Genomic DNA, 17,584 nt, shown 5'->3' on the forward strand with positions numbered 1-17,584 from the left:
CACATCTGCTTCTGTATAGTGCTTGCTCACTTAGGATATATAAGGACCTAGTTGTAAGTGCCAGGCACAACTCTTGTTTGCAGCCCCTTGTGGGTACGGTGTCTCCGGACACCTTGAGAGTTCATCCCTGCTCAGTTTAAACTTGGCCAATAAAGTACAATAAGATCTAAACCCCTGAAAGTCTCCGACGTTTGTTCTTGTGCTTGGTGGATGCAACACTCAGTCCACTGTCGAAGGGTAAAGACCTCCTGTCAAGTGAATAAATAACCAGAAACACACAGATACAGTGAACAAAGTGATGGCTGCCAGAGGGCAGGGCAGTTGGAAGACTGGATCAAAAAAATAAAGCAACTTAGAAGACTACACTGGTAGTTACAGAATGGTCATGGGATGTAAAGTGCAATGTGGGGACTATAGTAAACTGATAGATACCTGAATTCCAAACTGCCCTCTTGCTGTTCCGCTTATCTGTCAGACCTCACCCTTACTGGACTATTGACCCTGAGACAGAGGAATTCCAAAAAGTTGACAACCCGCCCCAAGGAGGGGCTCCGGACACACCAGGACTTTTGATTCAACACCCACATGCTCGAAGCCCCCCAAGGAAGAGCATTCCGGACATACCAGGACTTTTGCCTCAGTATCCCCTCAGGCTCTCCCAAACACTATATAACTCACCCCTAGTCTGTAACCGGTGCTCTTCTCCCCCAGGAGGAGTGCCTGGCAGGGTTCCTTTCTTCCTTTCAATAAAGCCTGTTACTCTGGTCTTTCGGACTCCCATGGATTCCAACATAAACAATACTGTAATAACTATGCTGGGTCCTGGAAATATCATGGGGAATACTTTGTACCTGAATGAAAGGTAGCCATGTGGAAGAGTGAAAGCCTCCTTGCTTCTCTTGGCAACTGGCAGGTCAGTATAAACCCCTGACTAGGTCAGACCTGGAGAGAATTTCAGCTGGACTGCCTTATCCTATATGAGATAACTGACCCTACCTGGGTCTATGGGCGGGCACTAGGAGAGCCAAACTGAAAACACAAGGCTGGTATGTTCCAAAAGGAAGATTTATTTAATATGCCTGGATGCAGGCATGTCAAGACAGACCAAAGCCGTGCTGGGTACGAGGAGGGTTGGAGTTGGGTTTTTATAGTTTAGTCAGAGGTCTTGCAAAACACCACTGACATTGTTGCCTCTTTAAGTACAAGGTAATATTTTTTCATATGTGGATTAGAGTGGTGCAGCAGCTTCTTCTAATTGTTTACCTCCTGGCTTACCTGTCCAATGGAGTCCTAGGCTACTGCAATAGGTCCCAGGCCAGCCAGACTGGGCTAGGCTTCAAGCAAGCCAGTTGCCCTTTTCCCACGGGTGTATACTGCCCTTGGAATAGACTAGAGGATGGCTGGTCAAGCAAAAGATAGCAACTCTGGGCCTGTGGCTAGGCTTTTACAAACAGCTATTGTGATTTAAACTCCCCTAATTGTCAGGAGCCTTTTCAATGCAAAGACCATGACTTTCTGCAAAGATAAACTTTTTGCTACATTTCAAAGTGAAGGTAAGGAAGCCATTAAGCAAGAGAATAGCAAGACAATTAACAACCACCACAAGGTGAGGGATGAGAATGTTCTCTTTTGAGTCTGGGTGTGAAAGTGTGTCAGGGGAATCTGAATTTTAAAGAGAGGCTCTTGATTTAAAGGCGCCCTGAACCAGAACATTACAGAAACCATTCTAAGGATGTAAAATATGGAAAGACTAAGCTTTAAACATTTCAGATTAAGTACATCATGATGATAGAAGAACATCCTGAGAAAGCAAATGAAAACCCTCATCATTGTTTTTCCCTGAAGTAAACTTGAATTAAGGAATAAGCCACTTTCTAAATATAAATTGCCCAATAATGCTGTATCCCGCTTCTTATTAAAAGAGAACAATTCCGCAGATTGCATCAGCACTTGTGAGTCCGAAAGCACAAATATGACAAAGATGTCATCAAAAAGTGAAAACAGGCCCTGGCCAGTTGGCTCAGTGGTAGAGCGTCGGCCAGGCGTGCAGAAGTTCCAGGTTCGATTCCCGGCCAGGGCACACAGGAGAGGCGCCCATCTGCTTCTCCACCCCTCCCCTTCTCCTTCCTCTCTGTCTCTCTCTTCCTCTCCCGCAGCCGAGGCTCAATTGGAGCAAAGATGGCCCGGGTGCTGGGGATGGCTCCTTGGCCACTGACCCAGGCGCTAGAGTGGCTCTGGTCGCAACAGAGCGATGCCCCGGAGGGGCAGAGCATCGCCCCCTGGTGGGCAGAGCGTTGCCCTCTGGTGGGCGTGCCGGGTGGATCCCGGTCGGGCGAATGCGGGAGTCTGTCTGACTGTCTCTCCCCGTTTCAGGGGAAAAAAAAGTGAAAACAAAAAAGGACACAGTCCCTTTAAGCTCTCAATTGCACAAGAGAACTACAGAATGACAGTGATGATGAAAGTGTAGTAAGGTACCAAAAAGTTGCAAAAATTAATATTGATATTTTAGGGAAAAAAGTCAGGCTTGCTGTGCCATCCTTTCTTCTTTTTTTTTTTTTTTTCTTTTTGTATTTTTCTGAAGCTGGAAACAGGGAGGCAGTCAGACAGACTCCCGCATGCGCCCAACCGGCATGGGATCCACCCGGCATGCCCACCAGGGGGCAATGCTCTGCCCATCTGGGGCGTTGCTCTGTTATGATCAGAGCCATTCTAGCACCTGAGGCAGAGGCCATGTAGCCATCCTCAGTGCCCGGGCCAACTTTGCTCCATTGGAGCCTCGGCTGCAGGAGGGGAAGAGAGAGACAGAGAAGAAGGAGAGGGGGAGGGGTGGAGAAGCAGATGGGTACTTCTCCTGTGTGCCCTGGCTGGGAATCAAACCCGGGACTCCTGCACACCAGGCCAATGCTCTACCACTGAGCCAACCTGCCAGGGCTGTGCCATCCTTTCTTTCGAGAAGGGCAGGAGAAGAATGTAGAAGCTTTCTGGCTTGCAAGGACACTGAGTCATTTAGTTTTAACTATAGAATAAAGGTTGTCTAAGGAACTTCTTTTCCCTGTCTTATTCCTACTCTCTCTTTCTCTCAAGCCCAGCGAATTCATAAACATGGAGTCAGTGGTTTCACGCAACCTGGGTATCTTGACAATTGCCTTTCATTAGTCTGTTCACTCTATTTATTTTTCTAACTTTTAAACTCTGCCTCTTACGTTTGTTCACTAGTAGAACCACATGCAGACCTTTGCCAATAAGAAAATTATAAAAATTTACCTAACCCTACACACCAACCCTTAAACCTTCTCTCACAAAACAGAAAAACCTGAAACCCTATATCAGCAAGCCTCTTAAATCCTATTTTTTGACCCTTACAGGTCCCCTAACCCTAAAGTTCTCCCGTATCCCTGAAGATACTGGCAGTGCCACTCCTACTCCTTACATGCCTTTGGCAGTTTGCTATTCTCCAGCAGCCAGTTTAGTTGTCACTAAAGGTTAAAGGTTTTAAAATGAAAAATTCTGACTAAAAGTAAATTATTATAAAAGCCAGTTAGTTTTATATAAGTTGCAGAAGGTTTGTGCAGTTTATAGGAAATTAATCAGTAACATTTGTTTCTTTAATGAACTGTATTGCTATTAATGCTGTCTGTTAAATATCTGTTACATGTTATAAGCTAATGTTCCTACTCAACAGCCTCATGCTCCTCTTTGAATTAAGTCAAGGATTTGACTCAGGATATAAAACCAGTGGGGAATGTGGTAAGGTACCAAAAATTAATATTGATATTTTAGGAGAAAAAGTCAAGCTTTCTGTCTCATCCTTTCTTTAGAGAAGGGAGGAGAAGAATGTAGAAGCTTTCTGGCTTGCAAGGACACTGGGTCATTTAGTTTTAACTATAGAATAAAGGTTGTCTAAGGAACTTCTTTTCCCTTTCAGTGAGACAAAATTTACATACCCTACACTGATTTTAACTCTCCCTCCCTTCCTGGAATCCTGAGAGTAACATACCTCTAAGCCAGTGGTTCTCAATCTTTCTAATGCTGTGACCCTGCAATACAGTTCCTCATGTTGTGGTGACCCCAAACCAAAAAATAATTTTGGTGGCTACTTCATAACTGTAATTTTGCTACAGTTATGATTTGGAATGTAAATACCTGATATGCATTATGTATTTTCCAATGCTTTAGGCGACCCTGCCGGGGTCGCGACCCACAGGTTGAGAACCGCTGCTCTAGGCAAAGGAGGGGAGATAGACACTAAAAAGATTTGTGAATATCTTTGATTGTATTACCTTAAAAGTTTTAATGTATTTTTGGATCCCCTAGACAAATGTTATAAGCTTGTTAATGATTGTGTCGTAATGTCATGCTCCCCCCAACCTGTATGTAATCAAGGGTATATAACCCACCTCAGAGTTATACTGGGCACAGCATGATTTGGGTCAACTATGTTGTGTGTTAGTCATATGCGGCCAGCATATTAATAAATCTTTTTTTAATAAAATTTATCTGGACTTGGTGTCTCAATGTAAACCCAGTGGAATGTTACTTTACAACAAAAGCAGGTACAGTGGACACTGTCCTACCTGCTGGCCAACACTCTAATGTTGCTTATGGCAGAAACTTATTGCAGGACCCTATGAGATACATAGAGAGATGAAATTACTCTAGTGTGGACAATTAAAAAATACAGACTGGAAGTATTTTCTTCTTCTTTTCCAAGTGAGAGAAGGGGAGATAGAGAGACTTGCACATGCACCCCAATGAGATCTGCTTGAAAATCCCCATCTGGGGATGGTGTTTTATCCATCTGGGGCCATGGGTGCAACTGAGCTATTTTAGTGCCTGAGATGGAGACACCACAGAACCATCCTCGGCACCCACGGACAACACACTGGAAACAATTAAGCCATGGCTTCAGGAGGTAAAGAGAGGGAAAGAAAGAAGGGGGAAAGGAAAAGGTATAGAAGCAAATGGTTGCTACCGCTATATGCCCTGAGTGGAATTGAACCCGGGATATTGACAAGCCAAACTGACACTCTTACACTAAGCCAAATGGCCAGAGCCCAGATTGAAAATTTGTAATGATAATTCATACTAAGCAAAAGAACATTTTGAATTAAAACAGAGAACTAGACTTTGTACTTTGGGGAGATACTTTGTGTTGTGATGAAAACACTGAGTCTACACTCTGTAGAGTCTTATGGGGAACCTCCATAGGATTAGAAATGATAAACCTAGTCTAACCAGGTGGTGGGTGGCACAGTGAGAGAGTGTCAAACAGGGACACAGAGGACCGAGGTTCAGCCCCAGGTCGCTGGCTTGAGTGCAGGCTCACCAGCTTGTGTGCAGGGTTGCAGGCTCAAGTGTGGGGTCATAAGACTGACTGCATGGTCACTGGCTTGAGTCCAAAGGTCACTGACTTGAATCCCAAGGTCTCTGGCTTGAGCTCAATGTCACTGACTTGAGCAAGGGGTCACTTGGTCTGCTGTAGCCCCCCAGTCAAGGCACATATGAGAAAGCAATCAATGAACAATTAAGAAGCTGCAACAAAGAGCTGCAATGAAGAATTGATGCTTCTCATCTTTCCCTTCCTGTCTGTCTGTCCTTATCTGTCCATCTCTCTGTCTCTATCACACACACAAACACACAAAAACTGGGTAAATAAGGCTAGTGAGGTACAAACATTTGATCCTAGGAAAACTCGGATATATCAGTGGCTTTGGGAGCCTTGAATGGAAAGGAAAGTGTTTTCCCACTGTGTGTGTATCTTGCCTGCCAGATGCAAGCTAGGATTAAAGCTAATGGCCCACCAGTTCTTGGCTCCGTTGTTTCATTACCATCTGTTCGAATCAAATGCAAACCTGAATGGGCCAGACAGCTGTGATGGTGGCCATGGCTACTGGCTTTACAATCAACATCTAGGGTCAGACCTGCAAGGCATAGCCTATTTACTGAAAAACAAATAAAGGCTCTTGTTAAGCGATAGCCAACTTGCCTAAGGGCTATAGCAGTGACCGCCGTTCCTCACACAACAGAAGAAAAAACTCATGTTTGGACAACTAGTAACAGTTTTTCCTCCCACAATCATTCTGACTTGCTATCTCACAAAGCTACACAAACCGTTCCTCCCAAATTCAAGCCTTTTTTGTTGTCTTTGTTGCCTCTCCACATGTCACCTTGGCCAAATGCACAAAACTTTTAAAAAAGATTTTATTTGTTTTAGAGAAAGAGTGAGAGAGAGAAGGGGGAGAAGCAGGAAGCATTAATTCCCATATATTCTTTGACCAGGCAAGCTTAGGGTTTTGAACCAGCAACCTCAGCATTGCAAGTTGATGCTTCATGTACTGTGCCATCACAGGTCAGGCAAATTCACAAAATTTAATCCTGCCACTCTTCTGCCTTGCCTGACCAAGACACCACCTGTTCATGTTCGAACATTCTTGATTTCTGAGAGTTTGTTTTCCCCCACATCATAGATCAATCTCTGCCTAATGTGGACCACACTTGGTTCATCGATAGCAGCCTCTACACTCACCAGGGAAATGGGTATCTTGCTATGCCATAGTCTTCCTTCACTAGACTATCGAGGTCAAGTCTCTTCTCCTAGAGTTCACATCCAAACAAGCAGACATCCTTACAAAATCAGTTCTTGGCTAGACCCAACTATAGCTTTCACTACACCCTTACGAAACAAGTGAAGGTTTGATCTCCTCACAGCTGAAAAAGGAGAGGGTTGACCCTTAGGACGTCAATCCAACACCTGGGATTCTTGGTTAGACTGTAGTAAGGTACCAAAAAGCTGCAAAATTAATATTGATATTCTAGGAGGAAAGGCCAGGCTTTCCTGTCCTGTCCTTCCTTTGGGAAGGGGAGGGAGAAGAATGAAGAATTATTGTCTTGCCTGACCTGTGGTGGCGCAGTGGCTAAAGCATCGACCTGGAAATGCTGAGGTCGCCAGTTCGAAACCCTGGGCTTGCCTGGTCAAGGCACATATGGGAGTTGATGCTTCCAGCTCCTCCCCCTTCTGTCTCTCCTCTCTCTCTCTCTCTCTCTCTCTCTCTCTCTGTCTCTCCCTCTCCTCTCTAAAATGAATAAATAAAAAAAATAAAAAAAAGAATTATTGTCTTGCAAGAACAATGGGTCATTTAGTTTTAAATCTAAAATAAAGGTTAACTGAGGAACTTCTCTTTCAATGGGAGACATAATTTACATACCACTCTACATTGATTGTAGTTCCTCGCCCCTTCCTGGAAACCTCTAGGCAAAAAAGGGAAGATGAACCCTGAAAGATTGTAAATGTCTTTGATTGGGTTACCTTGAAAGTCTTAATGTTTTTATGTATCCCCTAAACAAATGTTGTAAGCTTGTGCCATGATGTCATGCTCTCCTCAGCCCATGTGTGATCAAGGGTATATAAACAGCCCCTGAGATATATTTGGCACACACTATTTGGGTCTGCAAATGTCCCGTGCCAGCCATATGCAGCCAGCATATTTAATAACTCTCCTCCTTTAATAAAACCCTTCAAAACTCATCTGGACTTGGTGTCTCTACATAAACCTAAGAAGTGAGGTACAATACTTTTTAGCATCTGGGGTACGGTACTTTACAACAAGACAAAATTAATTGGTATGTGTGGCTATTCCTTTTCATAGGTCCTATAGCCCCCCTAATCCTCAGTTTAATTTCAGGACCATTGCTTGTGTGCCACCTTTCTTCTGTACTTCAGGACCACTTTGGGGCATTTACAAACCAATCCATGGGAACAGTTATGTTACTTCAGGCCAACACTTCATACCAGGCACTAAATGGAACTCAGAAGACTGATATCAACAACCAGCAGACTCCCATTTGTCCCCGGCCCCTAAATACTCCAATAATTCTAACCAGCAGGAAGTAGCTACAGAGTAAAAGACCTTCATCCCTTCTTTTTAATTACAAAAGGCTGGGATGTTAGTTTTATTTTTTACAATTTTTATTTATTTATTCATTTTAGAGAGGAGAGAGAGAGAGAAAGGAGAGAGAGACAGGGGGGAGGAGCTGGAAGCATCAACTCCCATATGTGCCTTGACCAGGCAAGCCCAGGGTTTCGAACTGGCGACCTCAGCATTTCCAGGTTGACACTTTATCCACTGCGCCACCACAGGTCAGGCTAGGATGTTAGTTTTAGATCCAAAGCCTTTTACCAAAAGCCTCAACTAGTCAGATTGAGCTTCAGATGACTAAGCAGTTCTAGTAACTCCACCTGTTTAATCTTGATAGCTATTTTACCTCTGCTCAATGCTGGGGCATCCTGACAGATATTGATCCCCCATCACTTATCTGAACATTCTTTACTTAGCACCATCCTACCTCCCTCGTTGCTTAAACCTCCATGGGTAAGAGAAGTTTTCCCCTGCAGTGAGAATTACACCAAACTCAGTCCTGTACAGGATGTGACTTTTCATCCTCTTGCTGCTGCCACCACTTAGGTCTCAGCCCATTTGTTCACAGATGCATAATAAAATTTCTTATAAAATTTAGTAGGCCTTGTGAGTCCCTTTTTTGGTGACCTAAAAGTTGGCTGACCAGGTGGTTGCATAGTGGATAGAGCATTGACCTGAGATGGTGAAGACCCAGGTTCAAAACCCAGGGGTTGCCAGCTTGAGTGCGGGTTCACTAGTTTGAGCATGGGATTATGGACATGATAACATGTTTGTTGGCTTGAGTCCAAAGGTCACTGGCTTGAGACAAAGGCTGCTGAATTGGGCAAGAGATCCCTGGCTCAGGTAGAGCCCCCCAGTGAAAGCACATATGAGCAAGCAACCAATGAACAACTAAAGTGCCACAGCTATGAGTTGATGCTTCTCATTCCATCTCTCTCCCTTCTTGTCTATGTCTCTCTGTCTCTCCCTGTTTTTCTTTTTCACATAAAAATAAAACAACTTGATAATGGTAAATACTGTGTGTTCTATGTCATTAAAAATGTATCATCTCTTTTTATAATACAGAATTTACTTCACTAACTCAAACTAGTTCCTGTGTTTATGAAATTTTTGAAATATCCAATAATTTTGAGGTCCTTTCTTTTCATTTTTTTCTTTATTTCTTTTTTTCTACAGAGACAGAGAGAGAATCAGGGTGAGGGATAGATAAGGACAGACAGACAGGAATGGAGAGAGATGAGAAAAATCAATCATTAGTTTTTTGTTGCGATACCTTAGTTGTTCATTGATTGCTTTCTCATATGTGCCTTGAGCGCAGGCCTTCAGCAGACCAAGTAACCCTTTGCTCGAGCCAGCGACCTTGGGTCCAAGCTGGTGAGCTTTTGCTGAAACCAGATGAGCCTGCACTCAAGCTGGCAACCTCAGGGTCTTGAACCTGGGTCCTCCGCATCCCAGTTCGATGCTCTATCCACTGCGCCACCACCTGGTCAGGCTAGGTCCTTTATTTTATTTTTTTTCTTCCTTTTTTTCTTCCTTCCTTCCTTCCTTCCTTCCTTTTCTTTTATTTGTTTGTTTGTTTTGAGAGAGAAGGAACATCAAGCTGCCCCTGTATTTTTCCTGACCGAGAAATCAAACCGGTAACCTCTGCTCCAGGATGAGGCTTCACAGCTACTTGGCTAGGGCTTAAGTTTTGTTGATTTTTAGAGAGATATAGAAAGGAAGGTAAAAAGAAGAGAGGGGGAAGGGAAGCATTTGTTGTTCCACTTAGTCATGTATTTTTAAAAAAGAAATTTTTTCAGAGACAGAGCGAGAGTCAGAGAGAGGGATAGATAGGGACAGAAAGGAATGGAGAGAGATGAGAAGCATCAATCATCATTTTTTTGTTGTAACACCTTAGTTGTTCATTGATTGCTTTCTTATATGTGCCTTGACCTTGGGCTTTCAGCAGACGGAGTAACCTCTTGCTCAAGCCAGCGACCTTGGATCCAAGCTGGTGAGCTTTTTGCTCACACCAGATGAGCCTGTGCTCAAGCTGGTGACCTCGGGGTCTTGAACCTGGGCCTTCTGCATCCCAGTCCTATGCTCTATCCTCTGCACCACCTCCTGGTCAGTCAGTCATGTATTTTCTTGGGTGCTAACAATGTGTGCTTGAATGAGCAGTTTAACCTGCTACCTTGTTTCAGGACAATGCTCTTAATCAATGGAACTAACCAGACAATATTAATTTAGAAGTCTTTCATGATTTAAATATTTGCATCTGTTTTATAATGAGAAAACAGAAAGACATTGCTGTGGACCAGTGTGGCTAGTAATTGTCCAGGTCCTGAGTGAGAACAATGCGGAATGAAGAAATAAACTTACAGAGAAAAAGGATGGGATCGGGAGGTCTCTGCAAGGCAGGTAGCTTGCAAGAGCAAAAGCAAAGCCCCTGGTCTGCTTTATTGTATAGTGCAAAATGGTATGTAAATAAGGGAGACTCTGATACAAAGCCACACATCTTCAAGGCATCCCAGGAATTCTCCCAAGTGCAGAAAACCTTCCACCCTGCATAACTGAAATCAACCAACATTAGAACAAACAAAATGTGAGAGGAAGAGCATGTAAATTGCCTCTAGCAACTTAAGCAAGCAAGTGAGGTGGGGGGGATGGGACAAGTAGAAACACTCAGCCTCATAGCCAATATGGAGGTGTGGGGAAAGAGTTTAAACCTTAGGCTAAGCCTTAAACTGTGAGGGCTTTGCCAGCTTGCAGTCTCCCACAAGACATATGTAAAAATTTTGCATCAATTGATTAAATATTCTTTTCTCTCTTGTAAATATATTTATCTCACTCCCTCATAAATTTTACAAGCAACTAATCTTCTCAAAACAATATGAATTCTTGGCTTTTATCAACAACCTTTTTCCAAATGTTTTGAGTTTAATGAAACATTCTAGCAGCCCTGTAAGGCCAGGAGCCTCCATCGTGGCCATTCATATGCAGGTTCCCATTGGATTCGGGCAGATGGTAAAGAAATGGCAGAGTCGGAGGATGGTGGGCTATTCTGTTTATTGGTATCTTACCAAGACAGGCAAACTGATAGATACGTGAATTCCAAACTGCCCTTTTGCTGTTCCGCTTGGCTGCCTGACCCCACCTTTAATTACTGGACAATCACCCATGGGACAAAGAAACTCCAGGAAGCTGGTCAATCACCCCAGAAAGCCGAACATACCAGTACACCCTTGCTTGAGGCTATTCCCAACCCTATAAAGTTTTACCTCAGTCTGTTTTTGGTGCTCTTCTCCCCTGGAGAAGTGCCCAGCAGGGTTCCTTTCTTCCTTTCAATAAAACCTGTTACTCTGGTCTTTCAGACTCCCATGGATTCCAACACAAACCACAAGAGAAGACAAGGGAAAAGCAGAAAGCCAGCTTTTCCCATGAAGGGCAAGGGATCAGGGAGGCCCCTGCAATGGTGATAGCAGGAACCAAGAGAGAGCAAGCTCCTGGTCTGCCCCACTTTATAGTGTAGAAATCAAAACCTTTAATCCAATATACAAATAGGAAAGTCTCTAATACAAAGTCACTTATCTGAGACATAATGGGATTCCTCATGAGAGTGCACCACCCCCTATCATGCAACAGTCAAGGATGTGGGGAAAAGCTTAGTCTTAAAACTAAACCTTAGGCTATAACCACCCTGCCTGCTTACAGCCTGTCCCCCACACCAAATGCAAACTATAAGTGAGCAAACCTATATATCATATTTACAAACTTATTTGACCAACAAGCCCCATATTTATTTGCTTGTGACAATGAATGTGCACACTGAAATGTCTTTCATGCCAACATGGCTGATGGAAATACTACATTATATTGTATAATCTTCATAATCTGCATTTCACAGATCCCCAAATCTTTTACCAACATTACATAGATTTAAAAAGGTATTTAAAAAAACCAACACATGAAATGATTTGATGAAAGCCTTACATTGAACTTTCAGTCCCATCAGAATCAACTTTAGAGATTTAAAATTATTATGTATAAATTAAGTATTATCAAGTTAAAAATCTATAAAAGTTTTTTAGTTTTCACAACTGGAGAAAATCTCTTCTGGTATCAAACCCAACCTTTGCAATAAAGATAGAAAACTTTTGATCTATTCTTTTTTTTTTTTTTTTCAGAGAGAGAGAGGGATAGACAGGGACAGACAGACAGGAACGGAGAGAGATGAGAAGCATCAATCATTAGTTTTTCATTGCACACTGCAACACCTTAGTTGTTCATTGATTGCTTTCTCATATGTGCCTTGACCGCGGGCCTTCAGCAGACCGAGTAACCCCTTGCTGGAGCCAGCAACCTTGGGTTCAAGCTGGTGGGCTTTTTGCTCAAACCAGATGAGCCCACGCTCAATCTGGCAACCTCGGAGTTTCGAACCTGGGTCCTCTGTATCCCAGTCCGACGCTCTATCCACTGTGCCACCACCTGGTCAGGCAATCTATTCTTTATTAATAACAAAATAACACAGTTATACAAGTTATAGAAAACTACAAAAATATTCAGTTTGGAAGGACTTTCATCAGAATAAATTTTCACATAGAATCCGGAATGCACACTGGGGAAATAATATAATCAATATGGTGATATATTTAATCAAGAGACAAATGTATTAATAAAAAATTATTAAACATTAGTCAGGGAAAATCTTTTTTTTAAATAAATTTAAATTCTAAAAAATACTTGTGTTTAGAGAGAGAAAGAGAGGAGAGAGAAACACCCACATGGTCCATTTATTTATGCATTTATTAGTTGATTTTTTTTTTCAAGTGAGCAAGAGAGAAAGGCAGAGACAAGCAGAAAGGGAAAGAGATGAGATGTATCAACTGTTTGTTGCAGTCCCTTAGTTCTTCATTGATTGCTTTCTCTTTTTTAAAATTTATTCATTTTAGAAAGGAGAGAGAGAGGGAGAGGAGAGAGAGACAGAGAGAGAGAAGGGGGGAGGAGCAGGAAGCATCAACTCCCATATGTGCCTTGACCAGGCAAGCCCAGGGTTTCAAACCAGCGACCTCAGCATTTCCAGGTCGACGCTTTATCCACTGTGCCACCACAGGTCAGGCCATTGATTGCTTTCTTATATCTACCTTCAGGGGGGTGCACCACTGAGCCAGTCACCCCTTTTTCACGCCAGTGACCTTAGGCTGAAGTCAGTGAACTTTGGGCTCAAGTCAGTGACCATGGGATCATCTCTATAATCCCACACTCCAGCCAGTGATCCTGAGGTCAATTCAGTGAGCCTGTGCTCAAGGTGGCTATCTGGTGTTGCTATAATATAATTTCATAGTAATTAAATATATAGAAATATAGAAAAATATGGAAGTTATATAGAAATAATTAAGATATAACTGTTATGGACAGAACATGAGTAATTATTGATTGGAGCCCAAATTGATTATAAATTTAAAGAGCCTTTATTAGCCAGCTGGCAACTGCTAGCTGAGAATCCACACAGGGAAAACAGCTAACAGCCCCGAGTCTAGGGAGAGAGCAGTATTTAAGGGGATAAACTACAAAGTCATAGCTATTACAACAGGTATGCACAACATTCTTGACATTTTGGTAGAAAGCATTTTTGTTCTAAAGCTGATTACAGTTCTTCCTATAATTGCTACAAGGCTAAAAGCATAAAACTACATTTTGTTTCTGTAGGCAAGATTTAAGTCAAGATACCTAACTAGCTGGGCTTGTAAAAATTTTCTACTCTAAGCTACTGCCACAGGCAAGCTCCGTTCAATGCTTAACTTCCTTGTGTAGACTATTGGGGACTTTCTACTCTAAGCTGCCAAAAGCAAGTATAAAATTCCTTTTTATGTCCAACTGTCTACACACAATACTGAGGTCCCATACACAACCCTATCACAATAACATTAAAAACAATTAAGGAAAGTAAATAAAGTTATGCTGTCTGGATAGAAATTAATCTAATGTGCACAGATATGATAAGCAGATTCTGCCTTTCACGCAGGGCCCAGTTAGTGTGTGTGTGAAATTATATATAGATAAGAAGGAGCTTGATGTCATAACTCTGTAGGTTAACATAAACAAGAAGCTTTCCTAAGAACACTTTAAAAGTGGCTTGATGTGACATTTCAGTAGATTAACATAAAAAGGGCTCCCTGCTAGGAACTCACAAACAAAAAAAAGTGGTTTGAGGTGATAATCCTGTAGATTGACACCTGTTAGAAGGTGGTTTGAAGTGATAATCCTGTAGATTGACACCTGTCAGAAGGTGTAAACCAGAAAAGGTACTAAAGTTTAGGGACACCTGAGGGTTTCGAAATTGAGTCTTCTGGGACTTAGGCCAACAGGCCAACCACTGCGAGCACCACTGCCTGGTCAGGCCGTTGGTTGATTTTTTTTTTAATTTTTTTTTTTTTTAGATTTTATTTATTCATTATAGAGAGGAGAGAGAGAGAGAGAGAAGGGGGGAGGAGGAGGAAGCATCAACTCCCATATGCGCCTTGACCAGGCAAGCCCAGGGTTTTGAACCAGCAACCTCAGTGTTTCCAGGTTGATGCTTTATAAGTATTTTAATTTTGCATAAAGAAACTTTCAAAGTTTTGGCAATGTAATAGTACATTCTATTACTCCTCATCAAAATCTTCATCAAATCTAAAAGGCTGATATTAAAATTATTTTTTCTTGAATATTCTAAAACATGCCAGTTTGGATTAGCATTCAGAGTTTTAAGGAATGAGTACCCAAGAATATGTTTTAACACAACTAACTTGGTTTACAGTCACAACAGAAATATCTTTGACTTTTAGACATCGAAAAAAATGTATTATGTCGATCAATATTTAAACCAAGTTCTTAAAAGCATTTAAAAAACATGTATTTAATAATTGTCAAACAATACATTCATGTGGTATAAGAGGATAAAACAAAATGAAAAATTTCAAACTATTTCAAGAGTTAAGAAATAATCAACTTTCAAATTAGTAAGTTATTTCTGTTGCTTGAAAAATATGCTTTACTTTTAATTTTAAATTTACTTTAAATGCTTGACATATAATTTAGTACTTAAGAATCTAGCTAAATTATTTGATAATATTTATAAGGTGACACTTCTCTGGGTAGACATTTCACACAACAGTTTTCAATCAATACTGAAAAAATTGGTTGGTAATTTTAATCACAATTAATTATTGATTAATACATTAATAATTTACTCAGTAATTTAGATGGCATAAGGTCTAATGAAGGGAACAATCTGATAACTACTCAATGTGCAACTGCACCTATTAGTAAAGCCAAGAATCTTATAGCTATTCCATTCATTGAATTATGTTTTCATCTATGTGATTTGATCAGTAACAACAAAAACATAGGTATACAATGTCAATTATTTTCCTTTCTTTCTTTTTTCAAAGAGCAGCTCAATGATTTTGGGGGGTGGTTAGTACAATACAGAGAACATGGGGGGAAGCACATACTGGCGCTTAACCCAATGCCAGTACTCATGTCATTATTGTTATAATTAAGAATATTATTAATTTTTGTTATTCACTTTTCTTTAAAATATAAATCAAAACCATTAACTTGAAGTTGAGGTATATACACAATACATACACAACCTTATGAAAAATATTTTTCATAAGTAACATTACATTTTAAAAAATCAGAAATTGAGTATCTGTGCTGCTTTATTTTGACTTTATGGAACAAGAAGAGAACAACATTCAACTAAGGAGGGTTATACTGATAATAAAGCTCTTGAAGTTAAACATTTCTTCTTCTGCTTTTGTACTTACCACAGGCTACCCAATGTCCTGAGATGATTCATTATGAGAAAAATGTCAATCACAACTTTAAGATCTTGCTTTGGAAAAACTAATGAGAAAGCAATTGGAAGGTGAGACTTCATCTTTGTTTTCAAATAAGTGGTCTTAATTTTTCTTCTTATAGAAGAACCTTAAATCATTTTACTATAAACATATCTTAACCATTAATTTTTGCATCTTTCAGGAAAAGTCCTGCACCTCGTTTATACAAAGTCTACGAGAAGAGGTCAGTAGAGATCATCTAATATTAAATCGTGACATCATCCATTCAAGTCCTTGGCATAATCCCACGCCAGAAAGAGCACAGCATGCTGGGATATGCCTCTGGTGATCTTTAACAGAAGTTAGTTTCAAAAACTGAGAGATTTCTCCTACAGTCATGCATTCTTTAACATCTTGTTTATTAGCAAAAATCAGCATTCCAACTTTCCTTAGATCCCCATGGGCTAACATTTTACAGAGTTCTTCTCTAGTCACAGAAATCCTTTCTCTGTCTGTACTGTCCACAGCAACTATTACAAACTCTGTGTTAGAATAGTAAGTGTTCCAAGAAGAACGAAGAGATTCTTGGCCACCAATATCCCACATTAGGAATCGTGTATTATTAATCACTATCTCTTCTACTTTACTTCCTATTGCAGGGGATGTATGTACAACCTCATTCATAGAATATTGGGAAAGGATGGTAGTTTTTCTTGCATTACCCAGCCTAACAACGATAACTGTGTGTTCCTGGTGATTGAACAGTTTCCATATCCTAGTGAAGAGAATTCCTATTCTCAGGCAGCAGACCCCCTCCACCAGCCACCCGGTCCTCCTGGCCTCCCCTAACCCCTCCCCCCCCCCGCCCCCCGGGCTCTGGCTGATGGAAAGAGAGACACTCACTGCAACCTTCGCCTCCACTGCCGCTGCTTCCATGCTGGCCACCGGCCGGCTTCTGAGGAACAGGAGGGAGGCAGAAGCCCAGGCCACATTGCCACTGCCAGGGCACCCACCTGGCTCGCGGACATCCCTGCTGCGTTGTCTGCAGGGAGCCTTGCCCGTTGGTTGATTTTCGTATGTGCTCTGACCCAGGATCAAACCCATACCCTTGGCGCTTTAAGCCACTGAGCAACTGGTCCAGGGCCATCTAGGAACAATCTGATAAACAATGTGTGTGTCAAAGTTATAATTCAACATTCAATCCTTTTGGGTGTCATCACAATGTTCCTTAATTTTTTTTGATTGATTGATTGATTTTTAGGTGGAGTGGGGCAACAAGAGACAAACATGGATTTGTTATTTTCCTCATTTATGCATTCATTGCTTGCTTCCTGTATGTGCCCTATCAGGATTACGCAACATTGGTATATCAGGACGACATTCTAATCAGCTGAACTCCCCAGCCAGGATGTCATCATGTTGTAAATAGTATACCTTAATTCTGCGGGTTACGTAGAGACACCAAGGCAGGATACAGAAGGATTTTTAGGAGGAGATTTATTAATAAGCCGGCAGCATATGACTTACACGTGGTATAGCTAACCCAAATTGTGTGTGTGCAAATTAGCCCTGCAATTTGTTATATAGACTTGATCACATACACGTTGGGGGGGAGGGAGGAAGAGGAACATGACACAATTATCAGTCATTAACAAACTTATAACATTTGTCTATAGGATCTATAAAAAAACATTTTTACATATTAAAACTTACAAGGTAACACAATAGTGATGTTGTTTTACATATCAAAGACATTCACAAATCTTTTAGTGTCTACCTCCCATTCCTTTGTCTAGAGCAGAAGTAGTTAACCTTTTTATACCTACCGGTAGGTCATTTTTATTTCTCTGTTAGTAGTAAAAT

General features: G+C 41.4%; 1 protein-coding gene and 1 pseudogene across 1 annotated transcript in view; one reads left to right on the top strand and one right to left on the bottom strand.

Annotated features, from left to right (window-relative positions):
- LOC136331947 (zinc finger protein 420-like) overlaps positions 1 to 17,584 on the top strand; it is a 335,310-nt gene that overhangs the window by 300,427 nt on the left and 17,299 nt on the right. The window contains 1 exon segment of the mRNA XM_066271122.1: positions 5,866 to 5,877. Within this exon segment, the coding sequence (XP_066127219.1) occupies positions 5,866 to 5,877 (12 nt within the window).
- LOC136331945 (ADP-ribosylation factor-like protein 5A pseudogene) lies at positions 15,977 to 16,441 on the bottom strand (annotated as a pseudogene).

Source organism: Saccopteryx bilineata, chromosome 3 (genome assembly GCF_036850765.1).
Source record: "Saccopteryx bilineata isolate mSacBil1 chromosome 3, mSacBil1_pri_phased_curated, whole genome shotgun sequence".
NCBI lineage: Eukaryota > Metazoa > Chordata > Mammalia > Chiroptera > Emballonuridae > Saccopteryx > Saccopteryx bilineata.